Raw genomic sequence first — 23,488 nt, 5'->3', positions numbered from 1 at the left:
TCCTGAAATGTAATTGTTTTAATATATTTAAAAGCACACAGAAGTCTCCTTAATTTATAAAAAAATAAATACATGACAAATTTCTTCATGATCCTGGGGCTCTTATGAGGTCAAATTCTTTAATGGATGTGATGTGTCAATGTAAAACACACATGATCAGTTACACACAGAGAAGTATATTCCAGTTGTAAAAGCGAATTCCGTCAAGGGTCAGAATGAACAGAGATCAGTCTTCCAGGGGAGAAAGCATGGCCAGAGCTGGGCAATGAGGTTGGGCCCAGGCACAGTAGTCTCTGACCAGCCAGACTACAGTCTAAGGAGCCGTGGGCAGGAAGACATGACCCTTCAGCTCAGCTCATGTGGTCCTGCAGGTCCGCCAGGCTTCGGAACCAGCGCAGAATGGCCGATTCCCTCAAAGGCCTCACTGGGCTCCCGCCTCAGCTGTGACTCTGAAGCACAGGAGGGGTGGTTTTGTCTTCACCTGTGGCTGTCTTAAGTCTGAGAGCAGAAGACTGAGATGGTGTGCTCATCAAGCATTGTCGTTAAAACACTGAATGGAAATCATGACCCGCCCAAGCGCTGGGCGGGGAGAAAACACCGGAAGCTGCCTCCGGCTCTACTAGACAAGGAGTGCGGCATGCTCTTCTGAGGTGGGCGACAGGTAAGGGCTTTCTCCAGCTGGCATGCGTTCATGGGTGAATTAGTTTGGCCTAAAATACCCGACAATGCTGCATAAATTGGGAATTTGGGAATCAGCTTTTTATCCCTATGACATACAACAGAAAAACACCAAAAAGCCAGTCTCATTAGTAGATAGCTAAATTTTGATTAAAACCTGAAATGTTTTTTCGTAATCGTCAACAGGCTGGAATGTATCTGACACAGTTTAATCACCTGTTTCTTTGGCTGTCTTTCAATTAGATCTAGAAACTGTTTTGACACCCTCAACCTTTTTTCCAAATCATTTAATACCTGTAATTCTTAAATTGGCTAGTTCTCCTTCTTCAGAAAATTATCCACAACCACCTTTCTAATAGTGAGAGTGTACTTCTGAATAGAAGAGGCCTTCAGCTGAAATGGCATCTCCAAGGCCCACAGTTCGAATAGGGTTCTTACATACCAATACAGGCGTGAAGTGGAAGGACACGCCCTCCCTGTGCCATTCTACCACTGGCTTGTCGGGGTTTAATACGATCCTGGCGCCTGCCCCCGAATGGGAGGTCAGGAACTCGTGTGGTGCCCTCAGAGACACTCGGCTGGTGTCTATGGTTTCTGTTGCGCAGGCCTGTGTCCCAGCCACGCGAGCTCCTGCAGCCACAGCCGCCAGCTGGTTAGCCCAGTGCCCATCCACAGTTGCCAAGATGTGGTAGACCAGTGTGTGGAAATGGATCCTGGTGAGGTCTGAGGCTCTGCTTTCACTCTTCCCATGTTCCTTCAAGATCCAAAAGAGGATGTCGCTGACTATGCCCACATCAGGAACACCATTCCAGGAAGAGAGAGAAGAGTGAGGTCCAGACGCCGACTGGCTGAGAAATAACAGCTCCTGTTCATTCAGCCCAAGGGAAGTCACTGCGGGAAAGACCTGCTAACAAAAACAAAACGGAGGTCTCTTTCTGACTGACCAGAAAGGTATCTTAGGACACAGCCAATGGGGCCTGGCAGAAATGCACCTTTGTCCAGTGGGACCAGTTGTTTAGGCTCAGGGGCTGTCATGTCACTCAGACCTGAGACACCAGGAAGGTATCTTAGGACACAGCCAATGACTAAAGTCAGGCAGGATGGATGGCCTTCTTCTTCCTTACAAGACTCCCTGCCCCTCAAGTTGGTGGTGGGGAAGTGACAGATCAGCAGTGACTGTTTTGGCTCTTACATCTCCAACTACCTCTACCTTCATTATCACTTGGAATAAACTGGAAAGTTGCAGTTTAAGACTGCCTTAGACCTCGTCTTTTGTTACATGTCATTCCAAGACAAAGGGCAGAGATGAGCATATTTTGTATTTCTTTCCATGGTGCTTAGCTTTGCATACACATCAGATTTTCTTACCAATGATGGGACATGACTCTCAGTTCCTGAATGTCGGCAGGTATTAGACTGGTAAGATAAAGAAGGCCCTAGCTACAGAGTCAGCTTCTTGACATTCAATTGAAAGCAGCTGAGCTGGGCTTTCAGTTTTCTCCTTTGAGTTCAGTTTCAGACTTTTCACTCCCTCTTCTGCATTCCAGAGGAAACAGCCCATGAACCCATCAGTTACACTGTCATATTTCTAACCTAGGAAGTGATTCTATCCCAGAACAGTCCTGGCTCCTTACTTGAATCTCCAAGGACCGAGGTCTGAGTGACATGACAGCCACACTTCAGTGAGCTGGCCCCTGAGCCTAAACAACTTGTCCCACTGGACAAAGGTGCATTTCTGCCAAGCCCCATGAGGGTCAGAGCCAAAGAGGGCTCCGCGTGTGCCCATGTGGTTACCTGATGCACAATGCTGCTCATCAGTTCCCTATTGGTCATACTGGCCAGCTCTAGATGAATTGGAATGCCAATAGGGATGTCAGAAATGGAGGTCACAACCTGCAAAAAGAGGACAGCATTGCCATTAGATACAGAAGTCAGACAAGAGGAAGAAAAGAGCAGGTCCTGAGAGGCGATGTGTCCTGTCACTGTCTTCTCTGCATCCTCATGAAAACTCCAAGCCATGTAGGTTGCCACGGCCTCCGTGGACAAGGGATGCTTTTCCCAGTGGGGAAACCTAGGCTCTGCAGAGAGGTGCTGGGTTATACACTCAGAGAGCACAAAGAACCGCTTCTGTGTGTTCATGTAGCCACCCTATTCCTGGGGACCTAAACTGAACAGTTGGCTTCAACTGTTGTAGGGATCTGCGGGAACCACAGGACAGCTGATGGGACGTGAGATGATACAGATAACATGAAGGACACAAACTACAAACACTGCAGCTTGCAGCCACGTTCAGTTAAGCACAGGATACAGAGGCTCAGGCAGGAAGATGTTCTGACCTGTCCTACTCAAGCTGCTGCCTGTGCCTGAAAGAACACTCTGAGGTACCTCACTGGAGCAGGAGGCAGGCTTCAGAGCTGGCTGCCATGAATGATATGTCCCGGGGAGGCCAAGGCAGCACAAACTGCAGAGGCCAAGAGAGGCAGAAATCTGAAGAAACACACTAGCTGAGATCTGTGAGATTCTTTAACAGTGCTATTACCTCCGCGAGTCTCTTCCTCTGGAGCTCCTTGCTTTGTCCCTCCATCATGTGCAATCCAGAGAGAACCACCAGGTCTGGCTGAAACTCCTCCAGGCTAGACACAAACACCTCCAGCATATTCATGGCCCCGTTGGAGAGGTCGTGGGAGAAGATGAATCGGTTGGCATGGGGAGCTTTTAACTGGCCCCACTCCTCCCCTAGAAAAGCCCAGTCGACACAGTGGGAAGAAAAGGAAGAGGCTTTAAGTTTCCTAGCTGTGGGGGGCCTGCAGGGGCCTCACTGGAGACTCTGCTCTGGGCAGGCTGGCTTCTGGCTGAGTGGACCCTGGCTTACAATGGCCCTGGCTTACAAAGGTAAGCATGGCACTGTATCCAGGAGGACAGTGGTCAGTAACAAAACAAGCCAAAAACCCAAACCCAACCCAACAAAAACACAGAAACACAGTGTAGGTGCTACATGCCTTTGTCAAGGGGCTGGCAACTGGCTCCCTATGAGCCCGGGGAAAGCTCTACTGTCCACCAAGCTTTTCAAACACAGGATGCCTGTGTCCTTTCCTGTTACAGAGCAGGAGCGTGACTTTTGACCAGCAGCATACAGTGCGTACTATCGCGTCTCTGCATACGGGACATGCTGCTTTTCTGCATTTCCAACTCATGGCAGTGCCCTGAGCACTTTTCATGTAGTTGGGCCAAAGGAGGCTGTGAAATTCCAAGAGTCGGGCCGACTGTAGCCCCTCTTCCCTGCTGCCCACTGGTGGTTTCCGGGCACTTGGTCCAGAAGGTAAGAGTATCTGGCTGCTCTAATGTCCTCTGAGCCAGTTGTTTTGGAATAATGACTGCTCAAGACCAAGTTCAAGTGCTGCTTGCTTCCTAAATGGTTGCTGACTGCTCCACCCTGAGGTACACTTTCACCACTTTAAGCATTCACAGAGATTTTCTTTTCCATTGTTTGGTGATTAATCATTTTGCTTTGAGTTATCTATTCTACTATTTTGAATTAGTAGTCAAACCTATATCATTACTTGACTTTTCACATATTTGTGCCACATCTCTCCAAACAGACTGCCAGCTTTTAAGGCAACACTGTATGTCTCTGGTTCCCATAATATTTGTCACAGTCCTCAGCACAGAGTGCACACTCAGCACCTACTAATCTGATCCAAGTAGAGGGAGGCCAGAGGCATCCTTGGTTGGGTCTCCTGGAGGGGGAAGTTTGGAGTCTGCTCATCTATAGGAGCAGATCCCTCCACTGGCCACTTATCAGAATCTCACAGGGAGCCTAGCTTTAAATGTGCAGATGGCAAGCCCATTCCCACCCCCTCCCTGCCGAGATCCTGATGTGCAGTTAGGTGGACAACTACAGACTGAGACCCCATGGCTGCCAAGTACTTGAGTGGAGTGTGCTGTCATGCAAGTCCTAAAGCAGAGAAGGCGACAGAGGCCCTTGAGTTCACTCACTGAAGCTTCACAATCTGAGGCTTTACTACGCAGAGCTCACATTCTTCTCCAATAAGACTTGGCAGAAAATCTTGAAACTCGGTTGCCTAAGGGCCAACTAGGCTCTGTGACTGCTTAGGGCAATTCCTAAATGAGTCCACTCCCTGGCCCCTGAGTACCAGGGCAGGGGGTGGGGGAGAGAGCTGGTCACCACCAGCATGGAGACCTGGGGGCAAGGACTTATGGTCCAGGTTTACATGGTTTTCCCTCAGACCCATTTATGAGGTCTATACGTTAAAACCTAGTTTTTCATTGGTTTCTATCACATTTACTCATTTACTAAATATTCATTCAGAAAGTTTCCTCCCAAGACAGACAACCCACATCCGAGGGTTTCCTCATCCTGTGGGTGGTCTGCCAACTACGGCCAGCAATGTCCTTCCTCCTTTCCACAATAGGCCTCTCCAGACAGAGGCCCTGCCTCTCTGAGCAGAGTGTGCATGTGTATGCTTGGGTGTGTAGGGTTTATTCTAGAGCAGAGATCCTAAACCTTTTTGGCATCAGGGGCCTGTGCTCCTATGAGAATCTAATGCCTGATGATCTGAGGCGGGGCTGAGGCGGTGATGCCAACGCTGGGGAGCGGCTGCAGATACAGATGAAGCTTTGCTCGCTAGCCTGCTGCTCACCTCCTGCTGTGTGGCCTGGTTCCTAATAGGCCACAGACCGGTACCGGTCCACAGCCCAGGGGTTGGAAAACCCCGCTCTAGAATAGGTATCAAGGCAGGGAGAACTCATCCTTCCTTTGGTTTGAGTTCAGTTTTACTGAATCTTTTCCTCTGAAAAGCATTGCATGTGTGGGTCATTCATATTAAAAACTATGAAAGCAGAAAAAAGACATTACCTATTTACTAAGTCCCAATGCAATGGTTATATTTGTTAAAACTATATTCCTTTCTTAACTCCTGGCCATGTCCAAAGAAAACACCCAGTGGTAGTCCACAGAACTGAAAATAGTATTCCAACTCTGCTTCATCTAAAGATCCAATGCAAGGATGGCCTCCCTTGTGAAGCCCCTCTAACTCTGCCACTTCCTTCCCTGGGCCACTGCCGCACTCTATTACAGGATATGGCACAACTCTGAAGCCATTGTTCAAGAGCCCATCTTTTGCAATGGACTGTGAGCAGGATGCAGAGTCCGTTTCTATCATCATGCTCCTAATGCCTCACTTTGCACCTGGCACACAGCCACATCAATAAAAAGCAAAAGAGTAGGCAAGTGAGAGAGCAGACTGATGACTCAAATGCCCATGACGGCAAAAAATACGGATATGAATGCCAACTCCAGTATTTCCCCAAATAACGAGACTTTGGACAAGGAGAAAAATACATGACATAAGTACTCTCCACAGGGCAAGACCTGGAACTGGCCCTTCAGGAGTGAGGCTGCTTGAAGAAGCACTGCTTATCTTAACCTAGGAAAAAAAGAGCCACACAGCATTCAAAATAAATCAGTTCTTCCAGGGAAAAAGTGAGACAGGCAATAATAAACAGGCTTCCGCAAGGCGAAGACACGGAAGAATGTGGAGAGCCGCTGACACAGGACTGATGGGATGGCCCGAGAAGCAGAATGACTGAAACTCAGACAGGGTGAGCCCCTATTAAGAGTCAATGCCTCTCTTTTCTCATGAAGCTTTAAATTTATTTCTTTAAGTGATCCGTTCTCTCAATTTATCGTCCTGCCCTTCGGCCGCTAAGTCAGCAAAACCTATGTAGTGACTTACTGGATCCCAGCCCAGAGCCTGAAAATAAGCTTCTCTGGAGAAGTCTGGTAAGAGAGGAAGAAGAAAAATAGTTGCCAAATCCTCTCTGGGAATTTATTCATCTAGGTTAGAGAGAAACAAGGGATGGATGCATTTGTCAAGAGAGGTGACCCGAGGGCTGCTACCACCAGATTCTAGGTTCTCCCCATAGAGTTTAATAAAAGGTCACTGTTTTGAACTCAGAAAACATAGCCAAGAAAAGGAAAACTGAAGTGTGAAGCTTCTAAACCCAAGGATAGATGCAATCCCTTTTCAAGATAAGCTGTACCATCCTCAACTACACACCAGGCACATCTGTCAAATATAAGAGCAGTCTCAGTGAGGAAACCAGTCTTTCCACTCTGTTGTCACCAGGGATAACAGATAATAAAAATGACAGCAACCGGGAACTAGCAAGGTCCCAAGTCCATGACATGAGTGCCAACAGAAAAAGAAGTGAGACCCATCTGGGGTGGGAGCACCATCAGCAGCACATCAAAGGCACATCTTTAGCTATTCTAGACCCTTCCAGTCAAGTCTTGTTCATGCCTTTCATTTAAGCAGCTCACAGTGCTTAAACACACTAACCTCTTAATCTTTAGACAGAACTATCACTCTGATTTTCCTTTTGGGGAAACTAAAACTGAGAGAAACTCAAACCAGTACATCATTAAATACCTTCTCCAACATTCTGTCCCTAATTTTCAGACTCTGCTCTTCCTAACTTCCAGACTGATGTAGCAAGCACCCAAAAGAGAATCAGAAACAAGAAACAATTCTTTTTTGAACTTAGAGAAAGGCATAATTTTCAAGAAACACTATATTTCATATCTTACATTAATTACTCTAGTAGGTGAGGTTCTCTTAATTGTCTGACTTGGAAGCAGTTCATTGAAGCACATTAAGTACTGCTGTAAGGTACTAATTAGTCTGTTTAGATGCTTGAGTCTTTTCCTTGAATTAGCACACTGAATCAGAAATCCAAGAGTCTCATTTCTGAGTAGAGCAAAGATACCACAGCAAAAACACAGAATAAACAGGATCAAATTATGGTCAGGTATTTAGGATTCTCTCAGGAATCAGATTTGCAGTCTGTGTAATACATAAAATCTACTGGGATGGGGTGGTTTGGAGTGATAAACATTGAAACATTATATAATGGGAAATAATATTTAAGTGTTGTTAAATACAAAATACTTTCACTTACACATCCAAGGGAAAACAAAATGCTTCACAGAAAGTTTGCCAGAGGCCTAAAATCGATCCTAAACAGCTTGGAACAGTTGGCCAGAAAGGCCCAGGGCAGAATCCAGCCCAGAGTTGAGCGGATGTTATATGCCTTTCTCTTTCCTTAGAGTAAAGAAAAACTTTATATGTGTAAAACATTTTCATTTTATTCAGGATGCCTACTTTCCTACAGCCCGATTTCTCTTGGGTTTAGATCCATTCCATTTGTACACCTGGGAATTTTCTTCAATGTTGTAACACTCTGGCCAGTATCAGCACAATAGAATCAGAGGTCAAGAAACCTTTGTTAAGGCGAGAACAGGATCCTACTAATTTGAAAAGATAAATTTCTAGCACAGTCACACCTCAGTCTAACAATGCGTAGTCCCTAACGAGTCTTATACCATTACTCACTCATCTCTCTTACCTGCCTGATACTCTAAAATGAGGTGGAACTCGTCCACTTCCTGCAGCGACTCTGGTGGAACAAATACATTGTCATCAAGAAGTTCATGCAGTTTTGGACCAACTGGACCACAAAGAAGAACCTGGAGATGAGAAATATGAAGTCTATCAGATCTGTCCCTTTTCCATGCAATACGGATAATAACAGAAAAGGTACATCCAGGCCACTTATTTTAATTTTAACAAAATACTAGAATGCCAATCTAATTTTGGAAGCTTTTGGTTTGGAATAATATAGTAGAGGGGCTATTACCAGGGTTTAGGTCTTGCAATCATGTGGCCACAATGTATCCAGAAATGAGAGGCTGATGAAAGACCCATGGATGTCACACATGTTAGGCACCTATGCAGCTGCTGTATCCTATAACCCTGTTAGGGACTGAATGTTTGTGTCGCCCCAAAATTCATATGTTGAAGTCTAACTGACAATGTGATGGTAGCTGGAGACAGAGCTTTTAGGAGATAATTAAGGTTCAATGAGGTCATATAGTTGAGGTCCTAATCCAGTAGAAGAAAAGGAAGATCTCCGCCAGGTAACACAGAAGAACGGCCATATGTGAGGACACGGCAAAAAAAAGCAGTCATCTGCAAGCCAGGAAGAGAGCCCTCGCCAGAAACCGAACCCTGCTGGAAACTTGATCTTGGACTTCCCAGCCTCTAAACTGTGAGAAAAGAAATTTTTGTTGTTTAAGCCACCCAGTCTATGGCATTTTGTTATCATGGCAGCCCAAGCAGACTAAGACACACCCTATCCTCTTTTCTTTTCTTTACTCACTCATATCCTGTGTAGGCAAACAGATACCAGATGTTATTTCCTCATTGTTGTCAGATGAAAACAACTGTTTAAAATTTACACAGTATAGCAAAGAACTTCAGGATCACAATAATCTACACAATCAGGTGACCTGATTTGTGGAATCAGGCTCTCTACTACACTTAGCTGTTATGGGAACTGGACAGCCTTCCAAATGTGAGAATTAGAGAGCACCTCAAATCAGAAAGTTTGGGGGAAGGTACTTTGCAAGTTTTCCAAAACCTTTCTTTACCTCCAACCTGGGCTTCTTCCTGGCTATTCTTTCTAGAAGCTATTTTGTACTGCTGGTTTCCACAGTGCCAGCTCTGGAACACACTAAGGACCAGGCTAGTGATTTGGGACCCAAAATCACTGAATGATGAGGGCTTAAACCAGAATTTAAAGGAACGACAACATCATTTCAGATTTAACATGCCCCACCCAGAAGCTTCAAAGGCATTTTTACTTGCTAATTAACTGCCTGTTTGTACAGAGGTACTTTTATGTATTTGAGAAATCCCGGCTTCTGGGTAAAAATGAACCTCTCTTCCCTTTCTTCCTTGACACCCATTATTTGCTAATTATGAAAAGTCTTGCCTTGACCATTTTATTTTATTTTTTCTCTAACTCTTGGCCAGAATTACAGCTTCCAAGATGAGATAATAAGGCCTAGTTTACCTTACTGCCTGAAACAACAACAAAAAACAGATGAAATATATAAAACAATAGTTTTCAAAACATTTGAACAATGGGCAACAAAAAACAGTGTTCCTAAGAAACAGAAAAAATCAAAACTCCACAAATGCCTCAGCAAATTATCTTAAAAGTTTTCAGATATACAATTCTGAAAAAATTTATCACCAGCAGATCTGCATGACAAGAAATATGCAAGGAAATCCTCTAGGTGGAAGGAAAATGATACTAGATGAAAATATAGCTCTAAACAAAGGAATGAAAAGCACCAGAAATGGTAAGCTCTGGATAAGTAAAAAGATCTCTTTTTTATTATTTAAATCCCCTTAAAAGAGAATTAGCTGCTTAAAGAAAAATATTAACAACATAGTGTGAGATTTATAAGATATGTAAAAGTAAACTATATGGCAATAATAGTATACAGACCAGAGGGGAGAAATGGAAGCACACTGTTGTAAAGTTCTTACATCCTACATGGTGGTATACTAATATCACTTGAAAGTAGACTGTGATAAGCTAAAAATGTACATTATAAACCCTTAGGCAAACACTAAAATAACAAAACAAAGAATTATAGCTAATAAACCAGAGAAGATAATATGAAATCATATAAAATAATCCAAAAATGTTCACAAAGAGGGAAAAGGGAAGATAAAGAGGTGAGACATAAAACAAATTGCAAGATGTCAGATTTACACCTAACTGATATAGCAACAATTATATTAAATGTAAATGGTCTAAACACTCCAATTAAAAGACAGAGGTTGTCAAAAGTATATTAAAAAGCAAGCCCCAATTATACGTTGCCTGTAAAAAAAGTGTTTTAAATATAGACAAAAACAGGTTAAAAGCAGAAGGCTAGAACAAGACATCATACTAACACTAATAGAAAGCTGGAATGTCTATTTTAATAAAGATAAATTTTAGAGCAAAGAATATTATAAAATGATTTTCTTTATCCCTGGTAATGATAAAGGAGTCAATTCATGAAGGGGACATAAAATACTAAACAGTAATGCACTTAATAACAGAGCTTAAACATACATGGAACAAAAAGTTGTAGAACTGCAAGGGAAATAAGTCCACAATTATAGCTGAAGATGTCACTACTCCTCTGAATAATTGATAAGTCAAGTAGACAGAAAATCAGTAAGACTATAGAAGACTTGAACAACACTACTAACCAGCATAGCCTAATTGACATCTACCCAACAGCAGTAGAATATACATGCTTTTCATATGTGCATGGAACTTCACCAAGATAAACTATATTCTGAGACATTAAAAAGTCTCAATAAATTTAACAGGAGTAAGAGAAGTATATTCTCTGAACACAACAGATTTGAAATAGAAATCAGTAACAGAAAGATATCAGGGGAAACCCCCAAACATTTAGAAACTAAATAGCACACTTCTATTTTTAAGTAGTCCATGAACAGGCTATTAACAGCTCATGTTGAGAAATCAAAAGGAAATTAGAAAGCATTTAAACTAAATGAAAATAAAAACACAATTATCAAAACCCGCAGGATGCAGCTAAAACAGTTCTTAAGGAGAAATTAATAACACTAAATATTCTTTATGGGAAAACATGGAAGGTTCCAAATCGATGACTTTCTACCTTCAGAAACTAGAAAAAGAAGAGCAAGTTAAATTCAAAGTAAACAGAAATCAATAAAATACAGAAGAGAAAAACAAAAGAGAAAAATGAAACCAAAAGCTCATTTATTGATAAGATCAATAAAACTGATAAACCTCTAGCCAAACCAATCAAGAAAAAGACACAATTTACCAATATCAGAAATAAGTGCTAACTTCACTACAAATTCTAAAGCTCTTAAAGGGATAAGAAAATATTATGATCAATTTTAGGCCAATAAATTCAACAACTTTGATGAAATGGACATTAAACAACTGAAGTGCACTGAAGAAACAGAAAATCTGAATCTCTGTATCTATTAAAGAAATCAAAGTTTCGTTAAAAACCTCACATCAAAAACTCCAAGCCTAAAGAGCTTCACTGGTGAATTCTACAAATTTTAAAAGAAAGCATAACACCAATTCTATACAAATTCTTTTTTTTTCTTTTTAACTGAAATACTACCCATCTCATTTCTAAGGTCAGTATTACCCTGATGCCCAAATCAGACATACAAGAAAATACTGACCAATATCCCTTTTGGAAATCAACATAAAAATCTAAAACAAAATTTTAGTAAATTGAACCCAATAATATATAAGAAGGATAATACATCAGAACCAAGTGGGGTTTATCTCAGGGATGCAAGGTTGGTTTACTATTTGAAAATCAATGTAATTATCTAATTACCATATGTCAAACTAAAAAACAAAACCCATACAATCATCTCAACAGATGCAGAAACAGCATTTAACAAAACCCAACATTTACTCCTAATTCTTGGCAAAGTTCCATAAAAATATTTTCTAAATATTTTCTGCCCTCCTGTAATCTGGAATAGAAATTCCACTAAATATGCCTTTGCCATATTTGCCAGGATCTATTTCTGAGGCACAATATAGCGCCGTTGTTGAAAGTATGGACTCTGAAACCAGACTACTCGGGTTCAAACCCCAGTTCTACCTCTTACTAGGTAGGTGACCTTAAACAGTTTTAACTTCTCCATGCCTTGTTTTTCCTATCTACAAAATGGGGATAATAATAGGACTTCCCTTATAGGGTATTATGAGGATGAAATGAATTAATATAGATATGTACAGCACCTGAAAGAGTGCCTGGCATATAGTAAAGCCTATGTAAATGTTAGCTATTATTATTATTATTACCTTTGGAAAATACCCAGTTCTTAATTGCTGGTAGTTCTCAGATGATCACTTGGTCCATGATGAGAAGTGCTTTGGCAAGTTAAACTGAATCTGAGAGCAGTACAGGGTAGTGAAGTCATGGCAGAGCCTGGCGTTTGAATCCTGGCTCCAACAATTACTGGCTAGGTGACCTTGGGCACATTGGTTAACCTGTTTTCTCATCTTTAAAAAGGTGATAGATAATACTTACTTCAACAGATTGTTGTGAGAACTGAGTAACAGATACTCTTTTTCTTTCCTCAATCCCCTACCAAGGGCCATCATCAGTGTATAATCCCCAGTCTCCGGCACTGACTCCAGAGCCCAAATGCTCTTAACCATTACATGACACAGTACTTAAGAACGTGAACTCCAGGATCCTAGGTCAGAATAGTTCTATTTCTCATTAACTGTTAGACTGCTTTTTGCCTCAAACTTCATGTGGAAGGACAGCAACAGTACCAACAACAGTATCAACTCACCGTAGGGGCTGTCGCAAGGATTAAATGAGGTAATATACAGAAAGGCACAGGGAAGCACTCAGGAAGCATCAGCTGCCACTACTCTCCTACTATTATTGTTTCACCTCGTAAATGAGGCCCAGGTTCTGGCACATAGTAGGTGGTCCGTAAGTAGAATCAAGAAACGGGTATTCATTCTTGCTCCTAAAATTACTGAAAATTAGTGAGAGGCACAAGTTTTAATCTGGGAATTTGACCTACCTTTAAATCTGAGTTGGCTGCAAATTTCTGTCCAATTAAAGCTGCATTTCCTCCTACGTAGTGCTGTAAGATAGTTTAAGGTTATTGGACAGTATTTTAGCACAGCTATGTTACCCAAGTGTAAAATTTTTAATTTATTGAATTAATTTATACTGTTTTTTTTCCAAAACAAAATTGAGATGACTTTAGAAAAACACACAGATGAGGTTAATAAAACATTAAACCCATAGGTTAAAAGACAGTGAGTTATAAGGAAAGGTGAAGAAAACAAACATGCTAGCCAATGAAATCAATATAATTGCCTTAACCGTAGATCAAATTCGGCCTTGAGCTTCCAGGAAGGCAGAACAGATAAAGGACACATGACAAGTGTGCACAGATCTTATCCTCTACACTGTAACCTTTCTAAAATGGGTATTTAATTGTGTCACTCTTCTCCTGAAAATCACTCAATAAATACTAAAATGAACTAAAATCCAACGCTTAAGTGAGGCGCACAGGCCTTTACCTGCCCTTGCTCTCCTGTCGACCTTCATCTCCTGCCCGTCCCTTCCACATCATGCCTGCAGTTCTCCAAGTCTGCCTTCCTCTCCGTGCCTTTAGCACACACTTCTGGTTTCATTAGGGTGCCTGTCCTTCTCATACAGTGAATCCCCGATCACTTCTCAAGAACCTGCTGCAGTGTCACAGCCTCCGCATTGCCTTCTGTTCCTTTCCCCACTGCCACCCCTGCCTCCACCTGCCCTTTTCCCAGACAGGATTATAGATCTCTTGCTACTCCTATACTATGAACAAACCCCTACTAAAAACTCTGTCCACTTGGGTTATTATCATGTGAGCACATGTCAAGGTCCTTCAGGGCAGGGATTGTTTTTTTCTTAGAATAAAGTACTTAGCAAATATTTGTTGCTAAATTTTGAGGAAAGAAACACGCTGATGCGTTAGGAAATATAAAGGCTTTCCTAAGAGTAGTTTCGAAAGGGAATGGGCCCTCATCTAGGACAATATTGTCTCTTAAACACTACATCTCTCAGCTGACAACCTAGAGCAGGACAGGTAATTCAAGGCTAGTATTCCATGTTGCTGACTAAAAATGGGTTCATGTGCTTTAGAAACCTGACAAGTAGAAGACAAGGCTGATGTTCTATTGTAAAAGCCGAGAAGCCTCATCAATAGTCTTAGGTAGATGGAATGCTACAACCTCAGCTTCCCAGTCCTCAGTCTCACAGGCACAGACTAAATGAATAATTCAATTCTAGATGCTAGACACCACTTTCATCCCAAATTTGTGTCAACCAATCATTGGGTTCAGGTGGGACAGTAACAGCTTTCTACATAGGCTGATATATGGCCTTTTAACATGTTAGCCTTCATTTCTTATTTAACTATGATGGCTAGAATTCACTAAATATTTGAGGGGAAATATTAAGATTCTATGAAGTGGTTTTAACGTTTTCTTATAATAGTTACTAACTTCTGTTTATCAGTCAATCTGCCTTGTACTTTAAGGGAGTTTGAAAAAGCACCAAATAAAGTGTCGCTCTAATGGAAGATAACTAATACACATTTTAGGTTTTACAATGTTAAGAAATAATTTGGATGATCTAAAAGCTAGATAAAGTTTCTGCAGAATGGTTTTTTTTTTTTTTTTTTTTTTTGCATTATGAAACAAAATGCAGGATCAAGGCAGAAGAGACTAGAAATAAAATTGGTGGTTTAAATACACGATTATAAAGACTTTTAAGCAGCAGACTCGTTATCAAGTTACAACTATCAAGTTTCTTTCATAACAGATTGGAATCTCACTACTGAGCTCAGGTGCAAAATGATCATAACTGAAATTTAACAGCTCGCTGTCTCCTCTAGAAACTAAGCTGGGTAATGCCTGTGCCCATTTCTAATGTTCAAATGGGTGGCTTCAAAAGTAAAAAAAAAAAAAAATTTTTAATCTTAAAAGTTATCCAAATAAAAGTGGTCATAAAGAATGGCCTGTGAAAAGTACCAATTAAAAATGGCATTAAGAGCTTCCCCAGTGAGAGCCACACCCAGACTGAGGTGCCCAGTCAAAGGAAGATTTTAGGTAAGAAGAATTAGGAGTGATATGGGGTGTGAGTGTGTGTGTGAAGAGATGTTAAAATAACCAACCAAAATTTGGCCATAAGAAGCAGGAGGGCCTATGTAGTAGCAGGTGTGCTGGGCTGAGGGTGAGAGCCATGGTTGGGTCTCCTGCCCCAACATCACTTCTTACTCTGTGTGAGCCTCGAGGAAGTTGTCTGGCTCATGCAGGCCCCAGGGCTTTGTTTATGATCACCAGGTGGGCTTGGGGTCCCCTACTTCTCTAATAGGTTCTACCCTGCAGAACAGTGGTTCTCAAAACAAGGTGCTCAGAACAAAAGCATCAATATAACCAGAAAACTTGCAGGAAGGGTAAATACTTGGGTCCCACCCTACATACAATGAATCAGAAACTCTGGGAGTGTGGCCCAGGAATGTGTGTTTCAGTACCCTCTCCAAATGATTCTGATGCCTGTGCTCAAGTCTGAGAACCACCAAGCGAGACCTGTGATTCCAACCTGGGTGAATGCTTCCCTCCTCTCTCCCACCCTGGAAACATTCTTAACTGTCCAGATTGGGGAAAAAGGGAGAGTGCTACTGTCATCTAGTGGGTAGAGGCCAGAGTACTGCTAAACAGTTTACAATGTGCAGGAAAGCCCCCACAACAAAGAACGATCTAGCACAGAACATCAAGTGCTGAAGCTGAGAAACCTTGCTCTGCACCAGTGGCACAGAGGTGAGGCCCCAGCTCCTGCTTTCCCAGGCAACGGTGGGACCTAGTTCCCGGTGTATCTGGCCTTTTTCTTCTCAGGAAGGACTAGGCCATGTTAAGATTACTGCAAGTTGTCAGCCACAGCAATACGCAAACAAGTCAGTAGGTATCTTTCCTACTTTGAACTTGGGTAACATGAAAACACAGCATTTTAATGGATGGACCAGAACCAAAATTTTAGTACATATGCTTCACAAATCTTGGCTGAATTGATCTGACTAGAAACGGCAGTTAATGGAAGGGCAGATACATAGTTTTACAAAAAGAGAAAACATTGCAGAATTGGATTCCCAACAATCATTCTCTTGGGGTGAACTGGAGGAAAAAGTTGCTTGGTTGCTTCTAGGAACCATACAAAAAGGGTATCTTTTCCCACCCAGTCTCAATTTACTACTGGTGAAGCACACAGACCTGGGCTTCTGGGAATGCTGACGCGGTCTGGGCAATGTCATGGAAAGTGTCCTCATCACTGAAGAAGCGTTCAGCAGCTGCTCCCTTCCCCATGAAGTGAACAAAGGCTTCTTTCAGATCGTTCTTGGAATGCAGAATGGAGTGATCTTCCCCATCCCCAGGGTTCAGGCCCAGTGCCTGCAAAAGCTTCACCCCTGAGAGCACGACATCCACACATGCATTGACTCTGGAAAGAGGAAAGAGACCGTTTGAAAGAAATAAGCAGAAGCACTGGGGCAGCTACTTTGCATTTAACAGGGAAATGCTTCAGAGAATTGTGTATTCAAAAAGAAAAATGGATGAAGTGGATCTGAAACCTGTACTGGAAAGCAAATAACATACGGCAGAAGGAGGATTACTTTACTTGAATACATGTGTTAGGATCAGAATACAGGACTCTTTTCAATAGTTTGGCAAACTTTTACCCTAGTTAGAAGAGAGCTGTTCAGCATTTCAGAACAAAGCTATTATGATAACACAAACAGAGTATTTCTGAGAAAATGCTGGTGGAGCCAAACTGTGGATTCACACTGGCTGTGTGACTTGGGCAAGTCACTTATATTTCTGTGTCTCAGTTTTGTCATTTATAAAATGGCATAATATGAGTATTTTATTCATAAAGCTGTTGTGAAGATTAAATAAGTTAATATATGCTTAGGAATATATATGCTTGGCATAGAGTAAGCAAAATATAAGTTTTAGTCAAAGGTCAAACATCAGATACCTTCCCTTGAAAGATACATTTGGATGGTGGTTAAGATACACTAAATACCTAAATGTCTAAATACCGCCAATTGAAACTCTTAAGAGTTGAGTGGTGCCTTAACTAACGACTTAGGCACATCTCTGGCACACTTGTAACAACTTGGCAGGTGTTCACTGAACCAATCCATGAACTTTAAAGGGCTAGTAAGAAGACAATGCTGCATCATCTGGTTGCCCTGCGGAAATTATGAAGTACTAAGGTTGTCTGGCATGGCCTCTTACATGGCCTTGTGTAAGCATGGAAAAGTTCTGGCTTATATTGTCAGTGTTTCTTTGTTAAAAGTCACCCCTCAAAAGAGAAGAGCCAAATAATTTGGATAGCTAGAGAGGTCTTCCTATCCTATGGTCACTTTATTCCTGCATCTACCTATCGGGGATGTCATTCTTGGCAGTGGGGCTGGATGGCCACATAGGCAGTCCCCAGCCGTTAAGAAGAGCAAGGCTCACAGCAGGCCAACCAAAACAGCCCCTGGTGATAAAGGTGGCTAGACAGTCAGCTGAATTATTATTTAAAGGTTCCTATGTAGGCTAGGTATTATTCGCAACACTCAAGGAAGGTTTACAAGGGCAAGTAAGAGACATCTCTCCTCATGACACAAACTGACTGCATCCTCATCATTAAGGATTCTTATATTAATTCTTCCCCTGTGGATCACATGTTTTTGAAAAGATTTTTGCCTACAAAAATTTAAACAACACTTAAATACTCAAATTGTCTTATTCTTTTAAAACCAAAGATGCATATAATTACTCTGGTCAACTGGAAAGGCTGTAAGCATTAGTGTGCCTTTCAGAGGCAAAACACATTGACATGCATGTGGCAGGTGCTTAACAATATGTTTAAAACACATTCCCTTCACAGCCTTACATGATAATAAACCAAACACCTTATAAACTTCTCTCAATTCCACTTCAGACAGAACGTCCTGTATTTCTATGGAATGCAACATTAAATGTCTGAAGGGTCGAATTTTAATAGGAATACAGGTATCCTTGGCTCTCAGACTCTCATAGATTCCCGAGTTTCAGATAGTGGGTTTGGATAGTGAGGGTTGCTATTTCCAACAATAGCTCTATCTAGAAAATGTATCCAAATGGATTTGGGTCCAGAGTCTGAACAGCAAAAATTCGGATACTGTGGGACACTCGTATTTGGAAATAATTACTTTAATAAACACATCCCCTCCATATGCAATTCTCCAGAGACCTTAAACAGTTTGTTTCCTCAAAGATGATTATGGAGGAAATTGAGTTTGTAGTAGTTACAAAAAAATTGGAGAACAACGGTCACCACATTTCGTAACACAAGACAAAACCCAACAGAATTTTGAGTTAAAAAATGTGATTACCATAGGAACATTTTATATCCCCCACCGAATCATGTCATAAATATTAGACAGAAAAGCAATCTTATAGAGAAAAACTTTTTATTTGGTAGCTTTTTATAATAAAAAGATGAAACGCCTACTATGTGCCAGATAGCAAACTTAGTTCTTTTACATGTGCCTTCTAGTTATAGTTTATAAAACTTTAACCAGAGCAAGAATCTTTCTCTGCACTTACCTCAATTCAACAGCATACTAAAATGTTAACAAACACATTACCTAAGGTGCTTATTATCAAGGGAAATAAAGTCAGGGAGGGGGCAAAAAAAAAAAAAACCCAGAAGACAAAATTATGCTCATGTGGCACTTAGGCAGAATTTCATACTTCAATAAGAAATGTATAAAAGATTACAATGTGAGTTTTGAGAAAATTGACACTGATGAAACAACTGGAAAACAAAGCAAGGCAACAGATGCTGAATGCTCCAACAAGAGGCTGGAAGGATGAGCAGAGAAGGTGCAGGATGCGGTAAGGTTTGGCGTCGGCGGGGGGCGGGGGGGGGTGCGCGACACAGTTCCCCCTTCTAGACTGTAAGTTCCTTAAAGGCAAAGATGGTGGTTTTTATCACCTCTTCTGTTTCATCATCTGTAAAATGTTTCCTAAGGTTCTTTTTAGCTTTAACACTATACCTGAGATGTTACAAGAGCTCATCAGAACTGCAGATAAGAGAAACTCAAAAGGGTAGGGACAGTGGTCCCTGGGCTGAACCCCGACAGTGCTCTGGAGAAACAAGGCAAGCATTTACAGATAGATCACACCAATCTGCAAAATGTCATAACACAGGGAAGTAGTCATCACTGCTTTCAGCTGAGAAAAGTGAAGCTGAGAGGTAACTAACATTCCAAAGATCACGACTGAAGTAGCCAAATTCAAACCCAGATTGCTCTGATACTGAAGCCCACACACAAGCAAAGATATGGATGAAGGGATTAACCTCGTGTTTGGACACCGTAAGAATGCTGATATAGTGAGAATGGAGTGTTTGAAGCGGGGAGGAGAGAAAGATAGGTTTCCAAGGTTGGGGTGAAGCCAGGTATGGGGGAACAAATACTAGGATGAGGGGTCCGTCATTCACCCAGTGAGTCTTAGGCACCAGGGTCCAATTTTGAAGCAGGGGAGGTGGGACATGTTCTAGAAAGATGTGGTAGTGGGCTCGCCACTGACCATCTTCTTGAAATCTCTCTTATCCTTTATTTCTCTGGTTCCTTTCCACCAGACCCTTACATGCCTGTACCTTCCCAAATTCCACCCTTGTCATTTACCTTCCCTCTTGTTCTCTTCCTGGGTGATGCTCTCATTTCTGGCTTCAATTTAAGTGCTGGTGTCTCCAAAATCTGCAATCCTGCTCCTCGAAATGCTCCTATAAACTCCAGACTTTGGTAGTTGGCAGCTGTGGCTCAGCTTCATCTGAAATCCCACAGCAGCACATTTCCCCTCCTCTGAAGTCAAACTCCTTCCTTTTTCTTAATCTCTCCTAATGGCAACAAAGTGGCAATAACAGGAGCCGAGAACCAGTTTAAGTTGTGCCCCTGGCACTTGCTCTGTGATCTCTGACTAAGCAATATTCCTATGCCTCAGTTTTCTCATCTGTGAAAACTGGATGACAATGTCTGTATCTGCCTACAGATTGTTACAAGATTCCAAATACGAAAAGTCTGTCATTTTGACAGCCTTTTTTTTTTCTCTAGCACATCTAACCTATTAAATCTCACATGTTTAGCACCATTGCCACACACAAAAAAGGCTCTTTTCTCCCTTTACCCAGACCCTACAATGGGCTCTTAACTAGGGTTAGTGTCTCAATACTTTCCTCCTTATGAATGACATTAAATTGTGCACTGTGAGTGTGAGTAAATATATGTTAATGTGTTTCTCCTGAGAAGTCAAACTGCAACACATACACATACCCCAAATGAGATTCTGATACAAGTACTGCACCTTCTCCCACTACCCCTGGCACATCCCCCCAACCCCCACCCCCATCTTTAGGCTAAAAATCCTTTTAGTTAATGAAAAAGGTTACCAATGGATGTGTTACCCACAAAAATGGTGTATAACAAACAGTTTAGATCCTGCATCACTGAGCGGCTTATAAACTTATCATGTACCCTGATATTAAAGGCCCTTTTTGATATCATTTCTTGACATCTCTCTACCACAAGGTCCTTGCCCTAAACGCAGGGCCAACTTGCTGTTCTCAAACTATGTACTTTCTCACATTTGGTTTTCTCTGCCTAGGTAAATTTATTCCCCCACTTTCACATGGAGAAATCTCATTTCTTCTCCAGGCCTATCCCATGCAAGTCACTATAACAGAATATGTTTTCTAAGATGGCCACAACAGGATGTCCCATCACACGTTTTTTTACAATGTGACGCTGATACTCCTCCTATCAGCATGTGTTGTTGCTTCCCCTTAAAACCAGTTGGACCTGTTACTATGGTAGAAGTGACACTATGTGCTTCTAAGGTTAGGTCATAAAAGGTGTTAAGTCTTCTGCCTGGCCCTCTTGGGACATTCTGTCTCCTAACCCAGCCATCCCGCTGTGAGAAAGCTTAACACCTACATAGAACAGGGTCCCCAGCCCCTAGGCTGCACAGCAGGAGGTAAGCGGTGGGCCAGCAAGCAAAACTTCATCTGTATTTGCAGCCACTCCCCAGAGGCATCAACACCTCAGCTCCACCTCAGATCATCAGGAGCATTGGTCCCTGGTGCCAAAAAGGTTGGAGAACACTGATGTAGAACACCTTCCAGTGTTCAAGGCAAAAATCCCAGCTGAGGTTGCAGCTGACAACCACAATCAACCTTTAAGGTGATTCCAGTCCCAGCCATCATCTGACCAAAACTGCACAAGACCCCAAGTGAGAACTGCCAGGCTGAGCACAATCAAATCTCAGATTCATGAGATAACAAAATAAAATGACTGTTTTAAGTTACTACGTTTTGGGATGATTTGTGATGTAGCAACTTTACCTTCTCGGATGCAGCTTTTTCTGAAACCTCTTCCCTGGGAGAATTAGTAATCCTTTGAGACACAAGGCTACCTTGTTTTTACTACTAGTTAAGCAAAGCACTTTTACTTGTTATGGACAACACTGTGTTGTTCCTCCCCAGCCCCCTAATTCATATGTTGAAGCCCTAACCACAAATGTGACTGTATATGGAGACAGAGACTAGTTAAGGAGGTAATTAAGGTTAAATGAGGCCACAATCGAATAGGACTAGTGTCTACATAAGAAGAGGAAGAGATAGCAGAAATGACCATCTGAGTCAGAAAGACAGGATTCACCACAAACCAACCTCGGCCTATCAATCTCTAGAACTGTGAGAAAATAAATTTCTGTTTAAGCCACTCAGTCTGTGGTATTCTGTTATGGGAGCCTGGGCCAACTAACACAATAATGAATATATGTTTCCAACAAATGAGGCGGGGACCTTGCTTCATCCATCTTTGTAGCCTCAGAACCTAGTTTGGCCGTGACACATACCATGTAGCTGATGAACACTTGTTGCATGAATGTGCATATGGCCAGAGAGGCCAATTAAGCTGATAACTGAGTGAACGGGCCTAAACTTGAAAAAAGATGTAAAAGGAGATACATCTGAAGAAACAATAAATGTGCTGATATAAAAAATGCTAGCTAACATTTGAGTGCTTTTTAAAGCAGACATCGTGCTAAATTACATAGATGATTTCATTTAATCTTCGGGATAACTTTGCCTTACTTTACCTTTCCGGGACCCAATAATCACAGAAACTAGTAGAGTATTTGGTAGAAGGTCTGATTTTGTATGGGGCTTTTGAGATGATGGCAAGATATTCATGTCGAACTGAGACAGGGACTAAAGTTAGTGTAAAGGAAATAATTACATTTCCCAAGAATACGAAGGAGGCACTGTGATTTGGGAGAACCCTTTTTTATGCAATGTCCCTAAAGTTGAGAAGAAAAGCGTTCCAAGGAGGTCATGCATAACGCGTGGAAGGCTGCAGAGCTGATGACGAAGGCTAAAAAATGTTACCTGAATTTGAAAATCAACAAGTCATCAGTGAGCTGTGAGAGACGAGTTTCAGTGGAGTGGCGTTAAAGAAGAGGAAACAAGGCGAAAGTCGGTAGCTAAAAGGAGCGACCCAATCCACTCTTTCAAGTTCCGAAGCAAGAGGTAGAGGAGTAACATCAAAGTGGGTAAAATCAAGCGCTTAGACTGCAAAAGAGCAGTCGCCAAAGGGGCAGAAGCTGAAAAGGGAATGAAGGAGTCTCGAACATGACGGTGTCAGGTTGAGCGGGATTTTCAAGACACTATTAGGCTGGAACTATGGAGATGAGAGAAGGGCGCAGGGGCAAACCGAGAAAAAAGCAGCCTGAGTCCCTGCAGCAGTGACCGACTGGGATCGTTCCAGATGTCCGAGGCTTCTCGCCAAGGAGACAGTGTGAATGTCAGCGCCGAGGGGCCTGCTGGGGACCTCTGGATCCCCTGTTTCCGCGCAGGTTCTAACTTTCCACCTCCCAAGACGCTCGACCTCCACCAAAGCCGTCCTCCGAGGGCCGGAGCGCCCGCACGGCCGAAGAGGCCCAGAGATGCAGGCCCCGCAGGCACTCACCCCACGGCCACGCGGCGCCAGCGCCGGGCTGGCCGCACGATGAGTGCGTCCCAGGCGGCCGCCAGCCGGCCCTCAGGAGAGCCGGGTCCCGGGGGCGCGGGCGCCAGCTGCAGCGAGTTCCACAGCGAGCGCAACGCCGAGCCGGGCAGCTGCGGCTCCAGCAAGAAGAGGCAGCCCACCGCCAGCGCCAGGAAGCCGGCGTAGGCAGAGCCGCGCCACAGAGCCATGAGGACCGGGACGCGGCAACGTCGCCGCCCACCCTCCCGGCCCGCGCCTCTTCCGGG

At 42.6% G+C, this 23,488-nt stretch overlaps 1 protein-coding gene across 2 annotated transcripts; it reads right to left on the bottom strand.

Annotated features, from left to right (window-relative positions):
* ADPGK (ADP dependent glucokinase) lies at positions 1-23,488 on the bottom strand. 2 transcript variants are annotated; one of them, XM_036238460.1, is made up of 7 exons: positions 23,205-23,488; positions 16,414-16,639; positions 13,176-13,238; positions 8,107-8,227; positions 3,218-3,414; positions 2,473-2,571; positions 1-1,585 (listed from the first exon to the last, which is right to left on the bottom strand). In XM_036238460.1, the coding sequence occupies exons 1-7, from the start codon at positions 23,429-23,431 to the stop codon at positions 1,031-1,033; spliced, it is 1,488 nt and encodes a 495-aa protein (XP_036094353.1). In that variant the 5' UTR covers positions 23,432-23,488; the 3' UTR covers positions 1-1,030. The 2 variants fall into 2 exon arrangements, with proteins under 2 accessions (XP_036094353.1, XP_036094354.1); XM_036238461.1 differs by having other exon boundaries at positions 1-1,582.

This window comes from Rousettus aegyptiacus, unplaced genomic scaffold, assembly GCF_014176215.1.
Source record: "Rousettus aegyptiacus isolate mRouAeg1 unplaced genomic scaffold, mRouAeg1.p scaffold_m13_p_3, whole genome shotgun sequence".
NCBI classification, from domain to species: domain Eukaryota; kingdom Metazoa; phylum Chordata; class Mammalia; order Chiroptera; family Pteropodidae; genus Rousettus; species Rousettus aegyptiacus.
This window is presented reverse-complemented; position numbering and strand designations above follow the sequence as displayed.

Bases quoted from the DNA above. Each gene is read 5' to 3' on its own strand.
- ADPGK (XM_036238460.1), bottom strand. From the start codon at position 23,431: ATGGCTCTGTGGCGCGGCTCTGCCTACGCCGGCTTCCTGGCGCTGGCG. The intron at 3,415-8,106 runs GTAAGAGAGATG...GGGCTTTTCTAG, and splicing joins CATTTTAGAGTATCAGGCAG to GGGAGGAGTGGGGCCAGTTA. The intron at 2,572-3,217 runs GTAATAGCACTG...CTCTTTTTGCAG, and splicing joins AGAGGAAGAGACTCGCGGAG to GTTGTGACCTCCATTTCTGA.